Here is a 21,127-nt window from a genome sequence, read left to right as displayed (position 1 = left end):
AAAAAAACAAACAGGTGAGGAAGTTCTGAACACATTGTAATTCAGTGTTCTAAGGTTTTTGAGTATGTTAACCCCCCTATTTCTTTAGTTCTTGTGTTTTCTGATCATCCCTCTGTCTCTGCGGTAGTCTGTGGTGAAAAACTGCTCATGGGGGCAAACATTTGCAACATGCAGCTCGGGTCTAGCTGAGCACACCTTGGAGGGCAGACGAGATGACCTCTTGAGAATTTCTTTGTTCTTTCTTCTCTGTGATTTCAGTGTCACAATAAAACACTTCAGATCATGAATATGAGATCAAAACCACACAACATACGTATGTTCCAGGCTTTTTGCCAGTGATCTTTTAAGGCCCATTTGAGAGCTTCTTGAAGTCCACTGTTGCGGACACTAATTTCAGGGAGAATTAAATTGGGCATTTTCTAAAGCAGGACCCAAAACTTTTCTTTGTTGGCAATTGGCTGGGCACATTATTGGGCCTCAGTGCGTAACTGATGTTACTACATGTGTATTTATGTTGCCTATAGTTATATAACTGAGGACAGTAAATTGTCGGTATATAACATGGGCCCTGAGAGCTTCCAAGCCAGTATAATCTCCGTGATAGCTGAGCTTGCACAGTGGGGCACAGATAATATTCCACACCAAAATGCTGCAGGACAGGACTGTCAGTGCTGGCAAAACGTGAATGTGTTAGCGAAGTGCAGTACAGATGTTGCGGGCACCAGTGTTACGTGCTGGGCTCTGCTTCCTTCTGAATTTGCTGGGTATGGCTCTAGTATAAACTTATCTGGTAGGTTACAGTATGAGAACGTCTGACTTTCTGAATGCATCTGGAAAAAGATCATTCCAGTACAAGAAGAATTCTCTTTTAAGGAATAGATCAGTTTTGTGCAGACAAATGCTTTGGTGCAGCCAGTTCCCTGTTTTTTTTCTCTGCGTATTCCCTCAAACAGTAATGTACACAAGCAGTAAATGTAAGGGAGGATTATTGACAGCATGTTCTTTTTAAAATAACTCCTTCCTTTTCCAAATTCCTTACAAAAAGTTCTCAAAATAGAGATAAAAATTTAAATTCAGCTTTGCTATTAAAAGCAAAAGATATCTTGGTAAATATATCTTTGCAGAGTGGAGAAAACCTCAAAGTATATCCAACACGCTTTGCAGTGATTGAAGACCTACTGTTTTCTTAACCCAAGTGGGACAGATTATCAAAACCTTTCATCTTTCTACAGGGCACAGATTCCCTACAGCAATGAGACTTATGGCTACTTGTAGTGTTGTGAAGAGCAGGAGATCTGAACCTACCTAATTAATAAAAGAAATTTAACATGAACGCCAAAGATAATGACAGATTTGACTCCACTGATAGGTAAAGTATCAGTGTTTGGCAAACAAACAGATGTAGCTAAACAAGACAGCTGATTTGTGGTTCTGAAACTTGTTTGCCATCAGGAAAGTGACAGTTTCCTGTATCTTACCAACCCACCTCCCTGCAGCTGTCTCCCACTGACATAGCCCCCTAAGGATGCCATCCAGTCACGTTTTGAGTCTCTGTTGAAGAAATACTTGCTGTAAGAGCTGTTGTTGCTGGTGCTCTGTCCCTTCTCTCCTACAAGAGTTTGTTTTGCCTCCGTGCTCCCCTCATCCCTTGTCCTTTAGTAGGTGAGTTGCCAGTCTGCATGGTTTTCGTTCTTTTAATTCCCTTTAATTTAATTTCATTTAAACATTTGAATGTTTAAATTCTCGGTCTTTCCAGAAACATAAGCTTTGCTTCTTCTTACATACTAAATACTAACTATATAGATACTAAATTTATCTCAGGCTCATGTATAAGGCTATTGGATTGCCAGGTCCAGTTCCTTAGAACTCACCAGTTAAGATTTTTTAATAAAAAACCCTGTTCTGGGTTCCACAGCCGACCCCTTATAGGGTGTACTTAGGAGCAGACCCAGGCAGCAGTCTTCTGTTACTTCTGTGTGGTATCTATATTCATGAAGGTAATGAAGCTATTAATTGAATATGTAAGTTCAGGTAATTAAATATAAGACTTATTTCTTTAGTTTAAAGGGTAACAATAAAAAATTTAAACTTGCAAACTAAATCACACATTTAGTGATGATGAATGTGATCTAGAAAGTGCAATATTCCAATATGAATTAGTTAATTGCATCCATTCATTAGGTGATATACATTAGCAGAAGGTCAATCCATTTGAAGCTTGATGTGTTTTACAAATAATAAATTCAAACAGGTAAATTGCAGAGAAATTCAAAATAAAAAGTTTTTTTTATACATTTAAATTCAGAATAGAATCCCCACAACCAAGAGCATATTGCCTGTAACTCCTCAGTTAAGGGCACACGTTCTTTATCAGCCGTCTCCCAAGGCAGTGCCACTCACCGCCATGCATACTCTGCAGGAGAAGAGGGGTGCTGTTTTGCAGAGGCTGGGTTAAACCACCCCACTCACAGCTGTGAGTTGCTGTGTATTGCTGTGTGTCACTGTGTGCAGCGTGGAGACCAGCCGAGGAGCAGCATTGAGCTGGGTGGTCTCAGGAAGCCTCAGACTAAAGGAGTGGTACCTCTGGCTCACTCCATACATGGCAAAACCAGCCTTCTGCACAACAGCCTAGTAGTGACATGGTACATTTCGACTGGATACTTAACCTAACTTTTTAAACCAACCCAAGTATAAAGTGAGCCAAACACTGACAGTTTTTCCAACTGTATTCACTTGATCACTGTCACTGGAGTATTTGTGGCTTCCTTAAATCCTTAAATTTGAGTTTTAATTTAGGACTGACTTAACCATAGCAGCAATCAACACTTCTACTGGGTATAAAATGGCCAATATCACAGGTAAAAAAACTTATCCATTTGACTCATTTTTAGGAAAAATTATGTTAAATGAAGTTTTCTTCTTTAGCCATTCCTGGATGTTCAGTAATAAAAATGGGGTTTCTTGTTATCAGCATTTATTAAAATTTTATGTTAAAGGTAATGTAGAAATAAGGAAAATAAAAGTAGATTTTCTTTTGTTCCTTTAGAACTTAAAATATGTCCAGACTTAATCATTAATAAGATTTAGAATAGTGAGACAATCAATTCACTGTGATATCTGAAAAATGTCTGAAATAATATTTTATAGGATAATCACAGTATTGGGGGGTTGCTTTACATACAGTATTGCTTATGTGTATAACAGTATTTTTACATTATATATATAAAGCATCTGTCTGGAGTAAGGACTGATACCATCCTGCACACAATTCAAGGGCCATAATTCTTAAGAGATTTCAAACAGTGAGCTGCTTTCAAATGACCAGGCTTAGAGACATTTAGAGAATTGATTCAATTAACCTAGAGGGAAAAAGTGCTATAATGTGTGATTTATGTTTGCAGATAAATTAAAATACAAGTATCTCTTGAAGAGCATTTGCTGCCATCATGGTCAGTAATGAAAATAGCAGGCAATTAAAATTGGACACCTGAGGCTGAAGCTTTTACTGTCCATATCAGAAAATGAAGTTGAGATTTTGTAAGTGGAAATCTGAGCTGAAAAATAACTTAGAGGAAGTTTCTTTTCAGTCCCTATTTTTCTTCCAAAAGTGGTTTCTAAAGTACATAAGAAATAGGAACAGGCATTTACTGAGGCAGGAGGCAAAGGGTACAGAAGAGCAAGCTCTCTCAATCAACACTGAATTTGTATGAGGACCTAGGGATATCCTTGCTAAATGGCAGTGGGCTAGCTGAGAGAAATATATATAAAAGAAATTATGGGTCAGATTGAAATAATTTTAGAGCAGGTTTTGAAGCTGATCTTGAAATGAATCACTGGAAGTGTCTGACAGAATTATGTGATTCACTTCATGTGGGTGACAAAGTGCTTGGAGTCAGGAGCTCACTACAGAGCATAAGAAATGATCACAGATTTGAAGTAGCAAGAATGAAGAGCTCTGTCCATTTCCATGGTGTATCAGAATACACTTTGGCACAGCTTCTCTGCCCAGAAGAGCTATGTGAGATACAAATAGTTTCACCCAATTCTCTAGTGTTACAACTTCCTTTAGGCAATGGGGACACAGTAGTATAGAGCAGAAAAATACCAGTACTCTGAGCAGGAATGCCTTGATTACATCTGCATTGTCTTTGAAATCACAGCTGTGTCTTTTGCACCCTCTCTAGCTACCAAAGGTCCTGTTTCCATCAGACATTGTTTTTATAAGCAATGTCTAGGTCCTTGTCTATAAATAATAACGGTTTCTGAGGGTGAGTTGAGAAACTGAGACCTGTGAGTGAAACAAAGATGTTTCTTCAAATTATGCATTCACATTGATCTAAATATAAGAATAAAACTCTTCCAGAATGATTGTGATCTTGCCTTATATACTAGCCTAAATTCTAATACTAAAGTAAGAAACAATTGCTTGGTTGTTCTTTATTTTTTTGACAGCTATTTCCTCACAAAGTATGAAGGCAGCAATATCTTTGCCATTACAGTCTGGAACTGAACATATTTGTTTCCTGGTTCGCTAAGTAGGAGTTTAATTAAACCCATTCAATTGAGTGAAAATAAAGCCAGTTTGACTCAATTGCCAGTCGATACAGTATTAACAATTCACAAAAAAAAAAACAAACCAACAAAACAGAACAAAACAACCCCAAAACCAACCCGGAACTACAGGAGTGCAATAAGAATAAGTGGTTTCTCTGTTGTACATCGGTGTTTAGGGACCGCAGAACTCGGGCTGAACCTGGGGTGTTGTTCCTGTTCTTTCTTTTCTTGGCAATTGTTGGACTCACTTTTTTTATTTCACAAATCAATTAGTTTACTTCTGTATTCATTGTTATTGCTGAGTTATTGCCCTAATGTCCAAGGGCGGCCATCCCTCCCACAAAGAAATTGCACTAAATATCATTCACTTGCAGGATTTGAAGCCATGACTCAATCTGCCATCATAAAGTAGGCAGAGTAGTGCTGAATCACTGAAGCAGCTCAGCAAACTGGACCCACCAGTGTGACCAGCATAGTGTTACAGACCTCGCTCTTAAGTCTGTTCAGTTAAGTTACTGTTGTACTTAATGAGAACTCACTTGTAGCCTTTGTGCTAAGGCCTCCATCATTGTCTTCCAGGATGGTGGAAGAGGAACTGTGTTTGGCCACTTGATGTCAGGAAGACAGAACAGCATGGCTGGCATGTTCTCCTGGGGAGCCCCCTGAGGCTGGCTGTAGACCAGAAGCCTGCAAACAGTAAGTGCAGTGCTTTTCGTCACTGGGGAAGGCTAGTGAGGTGTAGGTAGTGAATAGCCCAACCATAGTCTGCTTTAGTGCTTTTGCAAACTGAATTGCTTTTAGATGTAAGAGGAGTGTGGTTTGTACGGCAAGTAGTTGATGGAGGTTGACAAAGCAGCTCCAGATTATGTGGGTTTGAACTGCATCTCCACATGCACTGGAATCCCTTCTCACCAAAATCTCCTGAACCTCACTGACTTGATTCAGTAATGAAGCTGTTGCAGGGTTTCCTCATTCCTGAATCTGGTTGAAACACAGTCATTTTTTAAAGAAGCACATCCTCAGGCTGATTTATTTTACAAGAGCTTTCAGAAGGTGTCACCCTCGTGATGAAGTGCTGGGTCTGTGTTGCCAGGGTGCCATTAAAAATTGAATTTCTGCCGTTTAAAAGTCTCACTCATCCCCAGTGTCACAGTTCGACAGCTCTGCTGTCAATGTCTGTAATGTCGCATTACACACAGGACTGTGGATCCATTTCCTGTCAGGGAAAAAGGAAAAAAAAAAAAGATGAAAAAAGAGAGAGCAAAACCTGCAGCCTCCTTCATTACTGTGCTGGAGGTACACAGAGGCGTTTAACCCTCAAACAACTTAAATGGCACTCTGTATCTTGTGAGGTCTTTCTGGGCACAAGCAACCTTTGTCCCATGCTCCAGTTCAAACACTCAGAGAACAGTGGGACAGACTTTTCAGTTGTCCACGAGCTTGTAAAACACAGAACAAGGAATATCTATGGAATCAGCAAACTGATACTTAACATAATCAAAATATGGCCCTTTCCCATTGCTTACTCTTGGCTGGGTCAAAAGAAAGTCGTGTGGTGTATTTGTTTTGCTCTGTTTTGCCAGCTTTAGACGGCCGTAACTTTGGTGTCTTTTCCCTGTTGATCTGTCTGCGATGATGGTTGGCAGTGTTTGCGTCCGTAAGCAGAACCTTACTGATTTCGCCTCAAGTAACAGAAGTGGTCTGGGCTCTGTGATTTCTGTCAGGAAGTTTTGACCAGGGGGAGCACAGGGCTTTGTCCATGAATTCCTGATGTCCCTCAGCCCAGCCAGGGAGCGAGCTCCAGCCACGAGACAGTGAGTGGTGGCTCCAGCTTGTGTTTGGCTGCTGACCCGCAGTAACCCACTGCAGGACGGTGCCCAGCCTCTTGCATCAGTTGGCCTCCTCCTACCAGGGCCCCCTAGAAATAATGGCTGGGAACGGGTGGCTGCTGCTTGAGCAACTGATTCTGCCCTTCGGACCTCTTCCTTTGGCAAAGCGCTTCCCAGCGGGCAGAACGCCTGAGCCGGGCCGCGGGCCCTGCCCCTGCCCCTGCTCCCACCTCCTGGTCGCGTCCTTCCCCGAAGGGAGCCTGGAAGCAGAGGTGCCCCCGGGCGCCCCCGCCGCAGGAGTCCCGCGCTCCGGGCTGCCCGGCTCGGGAGCGCGCTCTGCGGGCAGGCGCGAGGCGAGGGCCCCCTGCCGTGGTGCTGGGCGGAGGTCGCGCGGCCGACAGGGGGCAGCAGGCGGACGGGGATGGCGCCGCCGCGGGCAGGTAGGGCTGGCGCGGGGGGGGATGTGCCGCCGCGGCTGCGAGCGGGACCGCGCGGGCGCTGCGGTGTCAGCTGCGGCCGAAGGAGAAGCGGCGCGGCCGGGGAGCAGTGGGCGCGGCTGGAGGGGACGGGAGGGCAGCGCCGGCGCCAGGTGCTGGCCGGGGAGCGGGGTCGGGCGCGCTGTCCGCAGGCGGAGGCTTCGCCCCGCCGGACCCGTGCCCTCGCCGCTTCTCGGGCTGGGACCTGTGAGGGGCCACCCACCCACCCGGCCCGGCCCGGCCCCGCCGACTGTGCAGCGGCTCCGCGCCCGGGGCCGCGCTGGGAGGCAGTGTCGCTGCCGGGTCTCCCCCCCCCGCCCCGGGCCCCGTTAGTGCTTCCCGAGTGTTGTCCAGACTCCCCCGCGGCGAGGGCTCCTCACGGGATGCCCCGGTCGGGGCGGCGCGGGGCCGGCTCTGGCCTCCCCCGGACGCGGCGCCTCCCCGCCGGCACGCAGCAGATGGGGGGAGGACACCGAGGCTTTGGCGGCCCCCGCTCCCCGCCCGCGCTGACCGGGCTCCCCAGGCCCGCTCCCTGAGCGCGTCTCCCCGCGCGCGGCGGGGGAATCCCCACGCGGGGGCTGCGGGGCGCCGCGGCTGCGCCGCTCTGCGCTAGGTAGGACGGACCTGCCCCCCTGCCTCTGCCCTCATGTCCAATAAGAAGAGACCCGGCTTGACACCTGCCTATATACAGAGGAGGAGAGCAGCATCTTCAGCGCCGGTCTTTGGAGGGGGGGGTGGGGGCACCAACCCAAAACACATCAGATCAGAGCGGGGGGCTCGGTGATACTATATAACCCCCCCCCCCCCCCCCCCCCGAGACTATGACTTCCAGTAAAATTGAGATGCCAGGGGAGGTGAAGGCAGATCCTGCAGCTCTGATGGCATCTCTGCATCTGCTGCCTTCTCCCACTCTCAACCTTGAAATCAAATACACCAAGGTAAGTTGTGTTCGTTTGTTCTGGCAGGGAAGTTCACGGCTTTCCCTCCAAAGGAGGGATTTTACTTAAAATCAGTTTTATTCTGCCCTACCCAACTTGAGTGTACAGATGAAAAACTACTAAAAGGCTGCCTTGCATCTGTAATAAAGGAAACGGATTCTTAGCCCTGTAATATCTGAAAAACCACAGGATAATAGAAGAGCAAATTAGATCTGCTGGGACTGGCTTTGCCACTTCTCTTTAAATGCAGTATTTTCTACAGAGCTGTTGGGGTTTCTTTTCAGTGCAAAATCGGTATTTCTCAAGTGCATTTCAGTGGCATTTGATGTACTTCAGAGGAAGTTACTGTGCGTACCTGTATGTCTCAATCAGAAAATAAAAACGTTTTCTTTCCTGAATTACCCTGTGTGCCCAAGGGACTCCTTTTCAGTTCCTGGAGGACTTCTAATACTACCAGGTTGTTACAGCACTGGAACAGATCTCTGCTAACTTCTGTGATGCTTGAGTACACCCTTGAACAATATTGCAAGAGGGCATATTTTTCCTACTAACGTTTAAGACTGATTTTCGTAAAGAGAAGGTTAAGAACAAACCCATTGGGTCAATGTAGAAAAATCTGCTGGTTTTCTATGGTGTGTTGTGGGACTGAATTGTGGTTGTTAATGAAAATGGACTTTAAGAGCAGTCATTGGTTTTAAATGTAATCTGAATTTTTAAATTTGTTTCTATATTTTGGATCCTTGCATCTTTAGCATCTGTAGTTAAAGCCTGTTTTCGTTTCTGTTGGAGAAGTTTCAGATATATTGTATAAACAGATTACAATGTGTCAGACAGACTTTGTTTCTAATTACTGAGTAACTTAATAGGAAAATAAGCACATCAGCACTGGAAAAAGGTGATAACATTTTTATCTACTGGAAATACAACTTCAGAAGCTTTAAAGCTGATAGCAAACTCATTTTGGCTGATGTAGTGTATTTCTTTCCTCTGTATCATCACTTTAAAAGCTTTTCATCTTTTCTTGTTTTTTTCAAGCGGGTGCCAAAACCAATTTGTCCTCTAATTTGTTACAGCAATTCCGTGTTCTAGAAGAATGTTCTGAGGAAAGTGAACTCTTTTAGGTTTCATTATGTTTCAGTGCAAACTCCAATATGCAAATTAAAACACGCTTAATGTTTCTTGAATATAATTTCTTTGAAAATGGTTTAAATCTTGAATGGAGTTACTTGATGTTGTGTGGTGTTACACTTTGGAAGGAGTCATACTGTGCAAACAGTGTTTGGCATGAATTTTGCTCCTTGCTGGTTTCAGTGTGAGTTGTGCTTCAGGAGCATTTGGTGGATACTCAAGAGTAGTATCACAGTCAGTTTGTACAGTAACTGTGCTTGTGTTTCTCTGTTCAAATAATAGAATTGGTTCTAAAAATCTTGGGAAAAGATAACTTATCAGCCGTCACATCTTCTGATCAGTGAGAACATAAACTGCATAATTCAGAATATATAGTGCCATCATCTCCAAAATATGCAAGATGTTACACATTTTATACTAATGAAACAAGGAAAAGAAAGTTGTTTTATTTCAGTATTAAGCCAAAAACAACAGCAGCAAGATTCCTCTGAGCTTGGTTTTGAGATATCTAAAAAATAACTCCTGGTTGCTTTTGACAGAAATTTGGTTTAAGACAGGTATCAAATATTTCACTTTGCCGAATCCTCTGTCTCTGTTTTCCTGTCTCTCTCTTCCCTCCTTTTTCTCTGCAGGAAATACAAGTGATTTATAGATAATTGGAGTCTTCAGCTTGGAGTCTTGTCTTGGGCAGGACTTTTATCCAGGATCCACTTTCCCACCTATTACAAAGAAAAACAATCAAAAATGAAATAATGGATTGTAACTCGATTCTTTCTTTGGGGGGAGTGGTCGCTTCATGTCTTAAATGACAAACAACTTCCATAAACAATAAATAACATTAGACTAAAGCACTTCAGCAAAAAAAAACCCCTCCAACAACCCCAAACCTTGTAAAATCAGACATCTGTAACCATTCCTAGAGCCTCTCTCCTGCTTGTTAGCTGAGAATTTTAAATACACAACCAGGACTCAGAACGCTCAAACTCTTGACTACAGCTGTCTCTGAACGTAAAACCTTAACCATTTGGGAGTTAATTCTTTATGAAAAATAGAGGTACCTGTGAACACTTGAACTGAGTGAAGTAATTTTAAGATATGTTTTTCCAATTAAATTCCATTTATGGAATTCTGAAATTGGGAAATAGTTTTGTTAGGATAGAGAATGTTAAAATTCCATGAAATGAGATTTGTTAAAGATTTGTCCTATGTGAAACAGAAATGGAGAAAAAGTAACTGTATTATTCATTAATCTTGAAAATACTGCGTTTTCTATGGGATCGCTGTGAGAGCATCTTCCAAGAACACAGATAAAACAACCACCAAACGTGTAATTTTCATTTGTTCGATTATTTGGCACAGTTACTGAAACTTGTGAAACATTCCTCTGGTGGGTTTCCTGACTTGAGCAGAAAATCGTGTGTGTTCAGCCCTTCTGATCTGTGCACCTGACGGAGCCGCAGAGGTGATGTAGTTTTTCAGTGGTCAGAAACAATACATTTGGTGATAAAAATTGTTTCTATGCAAGATGTGCAGCAGTATCTATTGTGACCTCAATACTGGCAATCAGCCTATGCTGCTTTAAAAAACCAACCATTCAAAATGTTTTTCCTAGCTTTTTAATACCTTGGCATGGTCTCTGTGAAAAATAAAGTGTGTGAGATGTGCGTGATAAGAATTGGTGGACAGGATGTGAACCAGACATGAAGACGAGTGTTCAAGCACACAGGGTTAAGGTTTTTTTGTGAGGCTGGCAAGTACTGAAACTGCTACATGCAAGATTGCCTCTTTTTTCATTGGAATAACTCTTTAACTCTCCACTTCTTAACATTAACTTTTGGGGAGGGGTTGCATCTACAGAACGAGGCATCTTCCAGTATTGCACGGAATTGGGTTATTCTACAGCCCTGTGGCACAGCAAGCCCTCCTTCAGGCTTGTCAGGACTGTGTTGGCAGTGCTGTGCTTTATGTGTTAGCAAGCATGCAGGTGGGAAGGGGATCCAGCTCTCTGGCAACAAGTCCGACTTCTACAGGTGTCATCTTGATGCCAGGAACTCTCAGAATGGGCTGCTCCAGGTCTATCAGATGGGTGAGATAAGCTGTAGCATGATACCCAGTAAGGATACGTTGTTAGCATGTTTTGTACAGGAAACGCTCCTGAGCTGGTGGCTCTGTGAACCTGATAGATTCTGTGGGTGATAGGAGGATTCTCAGTTTAGGATTATATTGATGCCTTCCTCCTTGATGCTCTTACAAAAACTCCATTCTCCCTTCTGAGACCTGATGGTCTCCCAAGTGTATGACAGTAGATGTGGAATCAGCCTTTGCAGTGTTTTCCTCCTGCTATCTCTGTTTGAGGGGCTACAGGTGTTTCCACAGAATGTAGCTATCCTTCCTTTGTTATGGCATAATCAAATCTGCATTACAAAGTATTTTCATAGTGGTTTTAGTAAGTCACATTGACTTCAAAAGACAGCTTGGTTTAAAACGAGGACCCTAGGGCTCTGTCCTGTGCTAGCTGTGCCTCTAAATCATGTAACTGAATGAACAGACATCTTCAGTTTGCATCACGCTGGGGACACTAATCCAGCTGGATGTTTTGTTTCTTGCATGCCAACTGATTTAAGTCTGAGAATGAATTGAAGAATTGCAGTCTTGAGAGCTTTTTATGAAGAGGTGCTCTAAAAGGGTGAAGTTACAGCGCTGTGGCAGTGAAATGTACAGGAGCGTTTCTGTCAGGAGAGCCTGTGAATTGACTGACAACTGGGGGGGTTGTCCTGTATAAACGTGTTTGCCTCTACTCAGACTTCATAAAATCAAGTCAGTCTAAAACCAGATGAAGTCTAAACTCAGACCAGGTAAACTACCCAGCACTGCAACAGAAAACTGTATACAGCAATGCGTACAAAGTGTAGGCAAACTCTTCTGGGTAGACAAGAACTAACAACTACATTTCAAGTTCTCATATGGTAAGTTTTTGGGCTTAAAGTGTTTTGTTACTAAGTAAGTTTCTGTATTTTCATTCCCATTGTGCTTTCTTGGCATTAATGCTGCGGAATGCTATTACAAAGTCTTTTTACTAAAATTTCCAGTACGTATTTTCCAGATAAAATTCTAGACTGATATTAACATAGGAGGCAGGAAGTCTATTTTATTTAGAATAACATAGAGAATCCATGTGAGTTTTTGACAAGCTTTGGCAAAACTCAGGTAAGTGATGAATACATGCTATTTCCCATCTCTTTCCCTGAGTGAGCTCACTACTTTAATGCCTTCTGAAGTTAGATTCAGTGGCTGATAGCTGAAGAACTCAGTGAACCTTTTGGGTCAGCTCAGTGAGCGCTGTCCAATTGCAGAAGATGGGCACAGAAAAATCAGAGATGTTTGCATGAAGAGCAGACAAAGAGAACAGCTACTTTTCCCCTTTATGGAACACTTCAGCATCTGATGCAGACACTGGGTATGTCCCTCTGTATCACCACGTGTGACATTTTAGGGTATATACTGTGTTTAGGTTTATTGCTGTTTAAGTCTACAGTTGAATTCTCTTCTAGTGTATTCATACTTTGTGGATAGTATTACAATCCATTATCCCATGTAGCAATTGCAAACTATTTACGCACTTCTTTCCAGTAACAGCCTGGATATAGGATCCTTTCCCCCCAGACCTTCAAGGTCTTCAACAGAACCCCAATGTAACCAGCTTTTGCATGAGGGATCAAGAAACAATTGTAATCTTATGTGTATTAAGTCCCCTGTCTTTGCTTACTCTTCTGCTTCTAACTATGTTAATTCAAAAGCATTAAAAATACTGAATCTACCAGGCTGAAACTGGCAAGAGCTAGGTATCTACTGCAGATAACTGCTGCATTACTGAGTAGGTAACAATTGGAGCAGTAACCTCTCACAGTGCTGAATTTTTAGGGAAAGACTAAATTTTTAGGGAAAATGCAATCTGGTTTAATGCGTCAGGCTGTATGGTACTATACTGATGGGTAGGGGGAAATTTTCCTCTCCTTGTCCGGTTTGTAAGGTCAGGTAATACACTGAAAGACAAGAGTTGCACAGTTAGTGTTTTGCTCATCTTTGCAAACGTGTATGATTTCAAGTATTCAGATACAAAAGATGCATATAATTACTTGCACACCAGAAGCAGAAGGTCAGTAATAATCAGAGCACTTGCATGAATTGAAGAGCAGCCAAATTCGTACTGCTGCTCTGAAGCAAAGAGAGCAGAAATGTGACTACGGATCCCTACTTTCTGATGATGGATAGGTCCCAGTTTTGGATGCTCTCTGTATTTGGCTGTCCCTGGAAAGAGTCTCATATTCCCTCCTGTTGGGTAATTCACTTGGAAGTATTTATGATGCCTGAGAGACATCAACTTGATAGCCCAGTGGGCAGGACACTCATGAGGAGAAGTACAATTCACATCTTAGCTCTGGAATACTCATGATGTTGGACAGAGCAAGGATTTGTTCCAAGATCTATGGCTATCTAAGCATTGACCCCGACTGTCGAGCTGTGATAACGTCTTGAACACACACTTCCATTTTGACAAAAAAATTAATTCCCTTCTTTAAATCTCTATTCCATTCTGTCCTTCAGAAACCTCTCCCATGGAAGTTCACCAATCCTGGTACATTTCTATATCAAACCTCTCTCTTGATGTGTCCACATTTTCTGATAAATCCCAACAGCCCATAATTCTTGATGATCTCTGCTCAGATTGTTCATCTCCCTGTCCATGCAAGATTATTCCCAACAGACCTTAACGGGCTCTGCCAGTGTGAAGTTGTTCACTGCCATCAACGGCTTTGGTTTTGGGAGCACCACACAATGGAACCACTGTATCCATTTCTCTTCCCTTCTTTACAGTGCTCATTAACAGTTGCCTTCAATAAGGTGTCCATAGACACTGCATGTCACCAGGGACATAGAAGGATCTAAAAGTAATTTGAACCCTTCCTTCCAACAGGTTTTGCTTTGTATTTACTATCTTTGGCAAATTTCATCTACCCTTGAGTTGGTCAAATGCTTTTTAACCTCAGTCCTGGTGCTATTGAGTACTCAGATCAGTCTGAATATTTTTATCTGCAAACTATGTACCTTATATTAATGATCTGCAAAAGCAGGTGAACCAAGATATTGATTGCTAGGCACAGTAATGAAGGGGCACCTTGCTATTAACCTCTTTCCAGGGAGAATTATCCATTTATTTCCAGTCTTTTTATCTTATCTCTTAACCACTTTTTAATCCATGGCAGGACTTTATCTTTCACCATATGGTTACTAACTTTCCTTAATAGCCTCTTGCTAAGGACTTTATCATCAAAAGCCTTTTTAAAGTCTAAATAAATTATATCCACTGATTCATCTCGGCTCCTCATTTGACTATCTTCCAAGGAATCTCACAGGTTTACAGAGATAATTGACAAAAGATGAGATCAGTGGTCTGGATCGTAAATTCTTAGATTCTGCATAAAGTCACATTCTTCTTTTCCAGTTTTGCGGCTAAGCCTGAGCTGTAACTTTGTGCTATTTGTTTTCTGGAAATTGTTTCATTTTCTTCACTCCTAAAAAACCACAACTTTTTAACTGTTTGTTTGGGGTTGGGTTTTGTCAGTTTGCTGGTTTTCTTAAGATCAGAGCTCACTCTGTGAAACAAGAAACCAAAACATCAGTTCAGCTGAAAAAGATGTCAGATGAAAGATGCACTTATGCAGAGGCAACATTATAAGGCAGTTATGAGCACAGGCTGTGTAAAGGTTTAAGGGATCTTTGGAAAGTTGCAGTTCTGTGCAGTCTTCTACTGAGGAATCCTCAGACAAGCATTGGTGTCTGTACTCAAGCACAAACAAGCGCATAAATAGCTATGTGAAGACTTACTGTGTGAATACTTATTACTAAGCATTACATGGAGAAAGGTGAAATCTAAAATGTGATTGTCATCTAAGGGTCTAATGTTCATTACTTTTGTGCTTACTCAGATGAATAAGAGGTATTCCCATCAGTCTGTGAACACCTTGTTGGTTTTCCCCAAAACACAAGTTCCATACTTCAGAACTTGTCTAAAAACATACCAGCATCTCCTGTTACTTTTAGTGGCAGTCTACCTTTGTGACATGAATGCCACACATCAATTTTAAGTTATGCAGTATAACTAAGCTTTAGGAGCACTTCATTACTAAAAGTATGATCTGTGAAGCCACATCAAAGAGTTACTGTGATAGCATTGCTCCAACTGACAAAAGGAAAAAAGGGCTTCATACTTGCTCACTTGAAGTCAGTTCCTTCCCCAGCAACCCTCATGAACTAGATTTTTACCTCATGGCTTGAAACATAATACATTCCAGCTTTGCTGGACTGAAGTGGGAAAATACATGCACATCAAATTCTGTGACCCAAATGAGAATGTTTAAGGTCAGCTCAATCTCAGCTGACCTCAGCTGGAGATTAAAACACAAGGACCGCACTGACCACTAAAGTATATAGACCTTAATCTTTGAGGGATTCATAGGTAATGAAGGTGTTGAACTCGGAATCTAAAGGGATACCAGTGGGACAGCTGTGGAGAGGCCTACAGCAGGTGTTGTGGTTATAGAAAGGATATACTTTGCTAATTTCCATGTGGATTTCCAGTATGCCCCAATATCAAAGATGTGAGTTACAAAAATCCATTTGGAAAGCCATAGAAGAACAGGCTGCAGCCTAGTTGCTGAACTCAGATGAGGAGAGGATGCCAGGGAGGCACTGTCCTCTGGTTATCTAGCAGTGATTACACAAAATCCCTTAGTTCTGACCCAGAAACTATCAGAAAGTGCTTTTCCCTGCAGAAATTCCAAACACATGTGTTTGTTTGCACACGTAAAGGCTTCCTTCTAAAGTGAGACTGATTTATTTACAAAGCAGAACTATTTACTATTTCAGGTATGTACAGGTATTATTTAACTGGCATGTAAAAGGTGATTTTACCCTCTTGTGACTAGGTCAGCATGACTTAAATTTGGCCTCCTAGAGCTGGTCAGAACCTCAGCTCTACATTTCATCTGAAATAGATCTCACCAACTGGAAGTTCCTTCCAGGTCTGTGCTATGGCATGCTTCAGTGGGAAAACCACCCCTTAATACTTCATCATCATCACCCACCACCTTGGTATACCTTTAGTGGCTTTTGAGCAATTCCTGATGCCTCAGCTTTTGAAAAGTGCAAGAACTGAGATGCATTAGCGTTTGGGATTTCTTTCAGGAATGTTATTTCAGCTCTTTGCAGCACAGCTGGGCCTGGAGCACCCTTGTCTTGGACATGGCCTTTAAATGATCTTCAGTGTACTGCTGGTGTTAGGTTTCTGGTAAAGATGATTCCCTAGAATAAATATTTTACCTGTCATCTTCTAGTGTTCGCACCAGTGGCTCTGCTTTTCTTCCCTTGGCCCTACAACACATACTAGATTTTGGCCAGAAATTTAATCTACTTTGGTACAGCCAAATTAAGATCCCTTCAAATGAGCTGCCACCTCTAGAAACACCTTCAGTCTTCCTTCTATACCTTTCATAGCCAGGTTGGTTTTGGAATCCACCGACTCTCCCCCAGCTTATATATACTTATTTATTTAACTTAGGCTTCTCTGGGCTGTTTTAATTGTGTTACCTTCTTGGTATTTTTCTTCAGAATACTTAGTAGCAATTTTTGATTTTTATTTTGTGTTTCTCTGCCTGTTAAAGTTAGCACTTTGGTCCTTTTTTTGCCTGTATTTCCTCTTTTATCTTCCTGCTTAGCCACCCCATTTATTTTCTTGATTGTGCTTCCCGTTTTTAGCCTTGGGAATGCAAATCTTCTTTGACTCTTTCACATTCTTGAGCCTCCATGCTGATTCTGTGGATTTTAATTTCCTAGCTTCAAGCAGGGAGTTTCTAAGTTACTTCCTCTCTTAAAAAAATCTGCTTCTTGAAGTTTAGTATCCCAGAGAGTTGGGCTTCTTCATATGTTTCTCTCCTGCAATGAAGCTGAATTTATTTATATGGTAACCACTTCTCAGGGGTTCAGAGACAATTTTTAGTCCTTGACAGGACTGCGTCAAACATTCATTAGGTTGGAATACAGAAAACTCTGTGTTCCTTGGACACTATCTCAGTGCAGCTCTCACCGGACTATTACGCAGTTACTTCTGCACCAGTCTTATTACCTTCATGTTCTTTTTCCACTTTAGTACCACTTCAGTGTCATTTCAGCTGCTCTTATCCAGAAGTCAGTACTTCACTCCTGCTGTTATGCTTCATGAACTGGACTGCCTCTATATCTGTGGGTCTGCATTATCTGTTTTGTTTCTCTTCCAGGAAATAACCACGCAATTCCTTGCACACAGAGCTATTTGCCCCTCTCTGTGGCCTGACTTTTCCTCCCTACGTAGCTTGCACCTAGAAATCATGGTATGCCTCTGATAATTCTCATACCCTTATGTTCAAAAAATGCTGTTTTTTTCCTGTGATACAACCCAGCTCACCCATACTTAGATTTCTTATGCTGGTTTACAGGCACTTGTCCTTTTATTTCGTAGCTCATGAAAATTGTGATCTAGTTAGTTGAAGAACACTGTAATCTTTTCAGCTCAGCCAGTAAAGCACTTCCCATGACATTGAACCTCACTCTTATTTACCACTCTGTGAGTGTAAAAAGTCCTTAAAATAGAAATTAAGTTTTAAACTGCCTTTAATACTTCTTTACACTCTCAAATTGATTTGAGAAGGCATTTATGTAATTGCCAGTTGGATATACAGATCTATTTATTTTTCCTTTTATGGAGCCACTTCATTTTGGTTTTGGAAACATATTTAGAGTTTATTTTAAATATTCTTTGCATCACACATAAAAGCAGTGTCCTGATTCCACTGGGTGTTTTCAAAACTTACACATTTTACACTTGCTTAAGTGGGTTTTTTCAGCTGTAACAGAAATAGTTGAAGTTTATTCTCGAGTAGTTAGAAATTGCCAAGAAATGACCACCTGCCTTTCCAAATCAAGGGCTGTTTTCTTTTTTTATTGTCTCATTTCTTCAGTTGGGATGTTTGGTGGCAGCAGTCCTGTACTGGAATGGCCTGCACCAACTTTGGGAAACATGCATGTGTGTTTTTGAGGATGTCTGGCTAAGCCTTCACCCTCTTTTCCATCACTGCTTGCTGTTTTGATGGTCTTCCTCTTTTTGTCCTTATCACACTTTCATTTTCACAGCTACTTAATGGTCTCTTCTCTCTTTTGTGATGGCTATGTGATGCTCTTTTGCTGGAGATGAGCATCAAGCTCTGCTTTTTCACTTGTCCATCTGAAATTGTGATGCTAAGACTAAATGGGGTAGCTGTGCTGATGATGACAGTCTTGGTGGTCCAACCCTTTGACAGAGACTTTAAAATCCATTTGCTGCATTACTAAAGATGTTTTTAGCTAGCGTCACTCAACTTCAAGTGTTAATATTCTGCTCCTTCTATCAAAGCTTTTAGCAAGCATTAATTGATTCAGTCTCACTGTAAAACTGGTGACAAGGCTCCTTCACAGATGGGGGAGTTTAAATTTGTGGGAGTGTAACCATGACTAACTCAGACAGTAGGTCAGTGTCAGAGGCAGGATCTTTTGCTAAACCAGCCAGACTACTAGAAGATTAGCCCTCTTTTTCTGTACCTACTATTCTGTGAAATTGAAATACAGATGAATTTCAGAGCCAGTCTACACATGGGTGCATGTCTACAATTTTGTGTGGTATTCATCGCACACTTCTCTGTGTGCTCACCTATACATGCACACAGTATAGATGAAAAGATCCCTTTCTTTGTGCTCTTCACTCTCCTTGTGCCGCTTTATCATATGTCTCTGCTGTTATTCCCTCAAAAGTCGCCTGGGAGGCAGTGCCCTCCTTGCTGGAAGATTTGCACGGTGAGTTCAAATGCAGCTGGAGCCTGCGGTGTTGCTCCCCTCGGTATGTTTCTGATAGGAGGAGTTTTTCCATTGGTGCAATGCAGTGATGGTATTGGAAGTCCTGGTTGTTGTCTCTGTTACTATTTCTATTCACTTTTCAAAGGCTCTGATTTAGTAAGGCGCTCTAACGTAGAGAAGGCCTTGCTATTTAGATGACAACCAGGAACCCAGTGCAGAACATGCCCAGTGACTGGTGCAGCACAGCTCTTCCTCCCATCAGCCAAGACAGTTTGGATTCTAGGTGAACCACAGATGTGTTCATGCTCTTGCTCTCTGTCTCAGTTTATTTCTGTCTTTGAGGGAGCAACAGGACAAATCCTTGATAACTTATTTCCTGCTTGGAAGCCTTTACCTGCTTTCCTAGAGTGGTTCCCTGTGACCGGGAACCTTTGTAGTCAGCTCTTCCAGCTGTTTGCCTAAATGGTCTTCAGGGAGACTAAAAGCAGTGAACCTGGAATAACAACATTTGACTTCAGCTAGGTCCCATGAGAATTTAGTTATTACTTAATGGATTGAATTGGCGACATACCTTATACCGGATAACTGCCAGAGGTTGCATGAAATTAACCTTCACAAATGGCTAGTTATTGGTATACTCCTCGCAGAAAGCTGGGCATTGGGTGACATATGTTCTCTGTAATTAATATTGGGTTTTATACCTTTACGTGCCAATAGTATTTGCAATGTCTGGGTGAAAAATCTCTCAGATTGAAGTCTCAATGGTGATTTTAGCCATTTAGTGATCATGTGTCATTGTGTTCAGTACACTGAGCATAAATCCTGTCTTGTAAACAGCAGGGAGACTAATGAGGTTTGCCCACATTCTGGTATCATTACAAGGGGTTCCAGCAGAGAAAAAGGGAATTTGGTTAGAAAGGGGAAAAGAAACATGAATTCTAAAGGAAAGTTGGGGGGGAAGAGGGGGAGTAAGTGGATCCCAGGACTTGCATATATGAGCATTTGGTTTTTAAGGAAGGTTTTTTTTATTGACAAGACTTATAACCTCCTTTGCTTATTTAAGGAAATCTCTGTATAGTTACATTTTGGTTTTGCCTTAGTCCATGTTTTTAGTGCTACATGTTTGGCAGAAGTTGAGGGTCATGTTTTTAATTTACACACTCAAAAGTTACTAGTCTGCTTCTGTTTAAAGGTAAATAGAAGAGTTCATTTTTCATGCAGGCCCACATATCTCTACAGAATAGCTTGCCAGTCCTATAAAAATGCTCAACTCTATTAAATATTGGCATTATTTTGCCGTTTTATTTGCTTGGGACTGTAATCAGCCCTTGCAAGAACACTTCACATCCAATTTTAGTCTTAGCACCACAGTGTACTTCGGGGTGTAAATTTGTCAGGTATCCAAGCACAGCAGGATACTTTGACAGCTTAAGCTCAGTTCTCCCCAATCAGCCTTATGAATAATAAAAAGTGGAATGACCCATTCCAGTTTTATATATGTAAAGGCAATGGCTTATCAACAGAAAGAACTGCAGAAGTCAGAACTGAACTCTGAGGAAAGGGAATCCAGCTAAAGGTTTCCTCTCCAGAAGAATATTCTGAAGTAAATAAATCAGTGTTTCCCAGGGCTTTTTACTGAAAAGAAGTTCCAGCCTGAGAGATTTCATTGCAGCATTGAAAGAGAGGAGAGGTTTTGGGCTCCTTTGCATCTTCTTGAAGAGCAAAAAGGGTTTATAAATCAGACTTCTGGGGATTGTTCTCTCACAGCTTCTTCTAACAAACACAACAATTTGTTTTAAAGGCTTTCACCACAGATGTCATAAGTGGTAATCCCTATGTTGTAAGTGGGTACTTAATGTGATTTAACTTAATGCTGATGATGCAAAGCTATTCTCTCCCAAAGCCCATTAAGAACATCCAATTTTCTGGTAGACTAACACTCCTGCTTACTATCGTAGAGATAAGTGACTGTTTAACCAGAACAATAGGAATAGTTTCAAAGCAAGGCTGCAAAACTGAGTTGCCACAAAACCCGATCTCTGTGAAAACTCAGACTTTGAATGACAATCCAGTCACAAACTGGATTTTTTTTAATTATTTTTTAGGGGTAGTTTGAATTTCTGCATGTACAAATATGTACATAACAGGCACTTTCAGTCACCTTAATAAGCATTTGGTGAATATAATTTATGATATTAGTAAGCATGGTCTAGGTAGAAAAGGGCCCAGTGCAAGCTATTTATGTAAATGAAATAAGCTGAAAAATACTGAGTTTTATTCC

General features: G+C 41.8%; 1 protein-coding gene across 3 annotated transcripts in view; it reads left to right on the top strand.

The window, feature by feature from the left end:
• Positions 1-5,124: 5,124 nt before the first annotated feature.
• The window catches only part of ALDH1A2 (aldehyde dehydrogenase 1 family member A2), a 56,193-nt gene continuing 40,190 nt past the window's right edge, over positions 5,125-21,127 (top strand). The window contains exon 1 of one of the 3 annotated variants that reach the window (XM_061447062.1): positions 5,125-5,250. Coding sequence is in view for 2 of the 3 variants with exons in the window: in XM_061447060.1 (XP_061303044.1) it covers positions 6,482-6,823 (342 nt within the window). In the remaining variant the exon portion in view is untranslated. Of the gene's footprint in view, positions 5,251-6,303; positions 6,824-7,188; positions 7,798-21,127 lie in introns of those variants that run through there. The other 2 variants (XM_061447060.1, XM_061447061.1) reach the window with 2 other exon arrangements.

Source organism: Pezoporus flaviventris, unplaced genomic scaffold (genome assembly GCF_033815535.1).
Source record: "Pezoporus flaviventris isolate CSIRO_AGI_PZ_B2104156 unplaced genomic scaffold, CSIRO_AGI_Pfla_v1 ptg000006l, whole genome shotgun sequence".
NCBI classification, from domain to species: Eukaryota; Metazoa; Chordata; class Aves; order Psittaciformes; family Psittacidae; genus Pezoporus; species Pezoporus flaviventris.
This window is presented reverse-complemented; position numbering and strand designations above follow the sequence as displayed.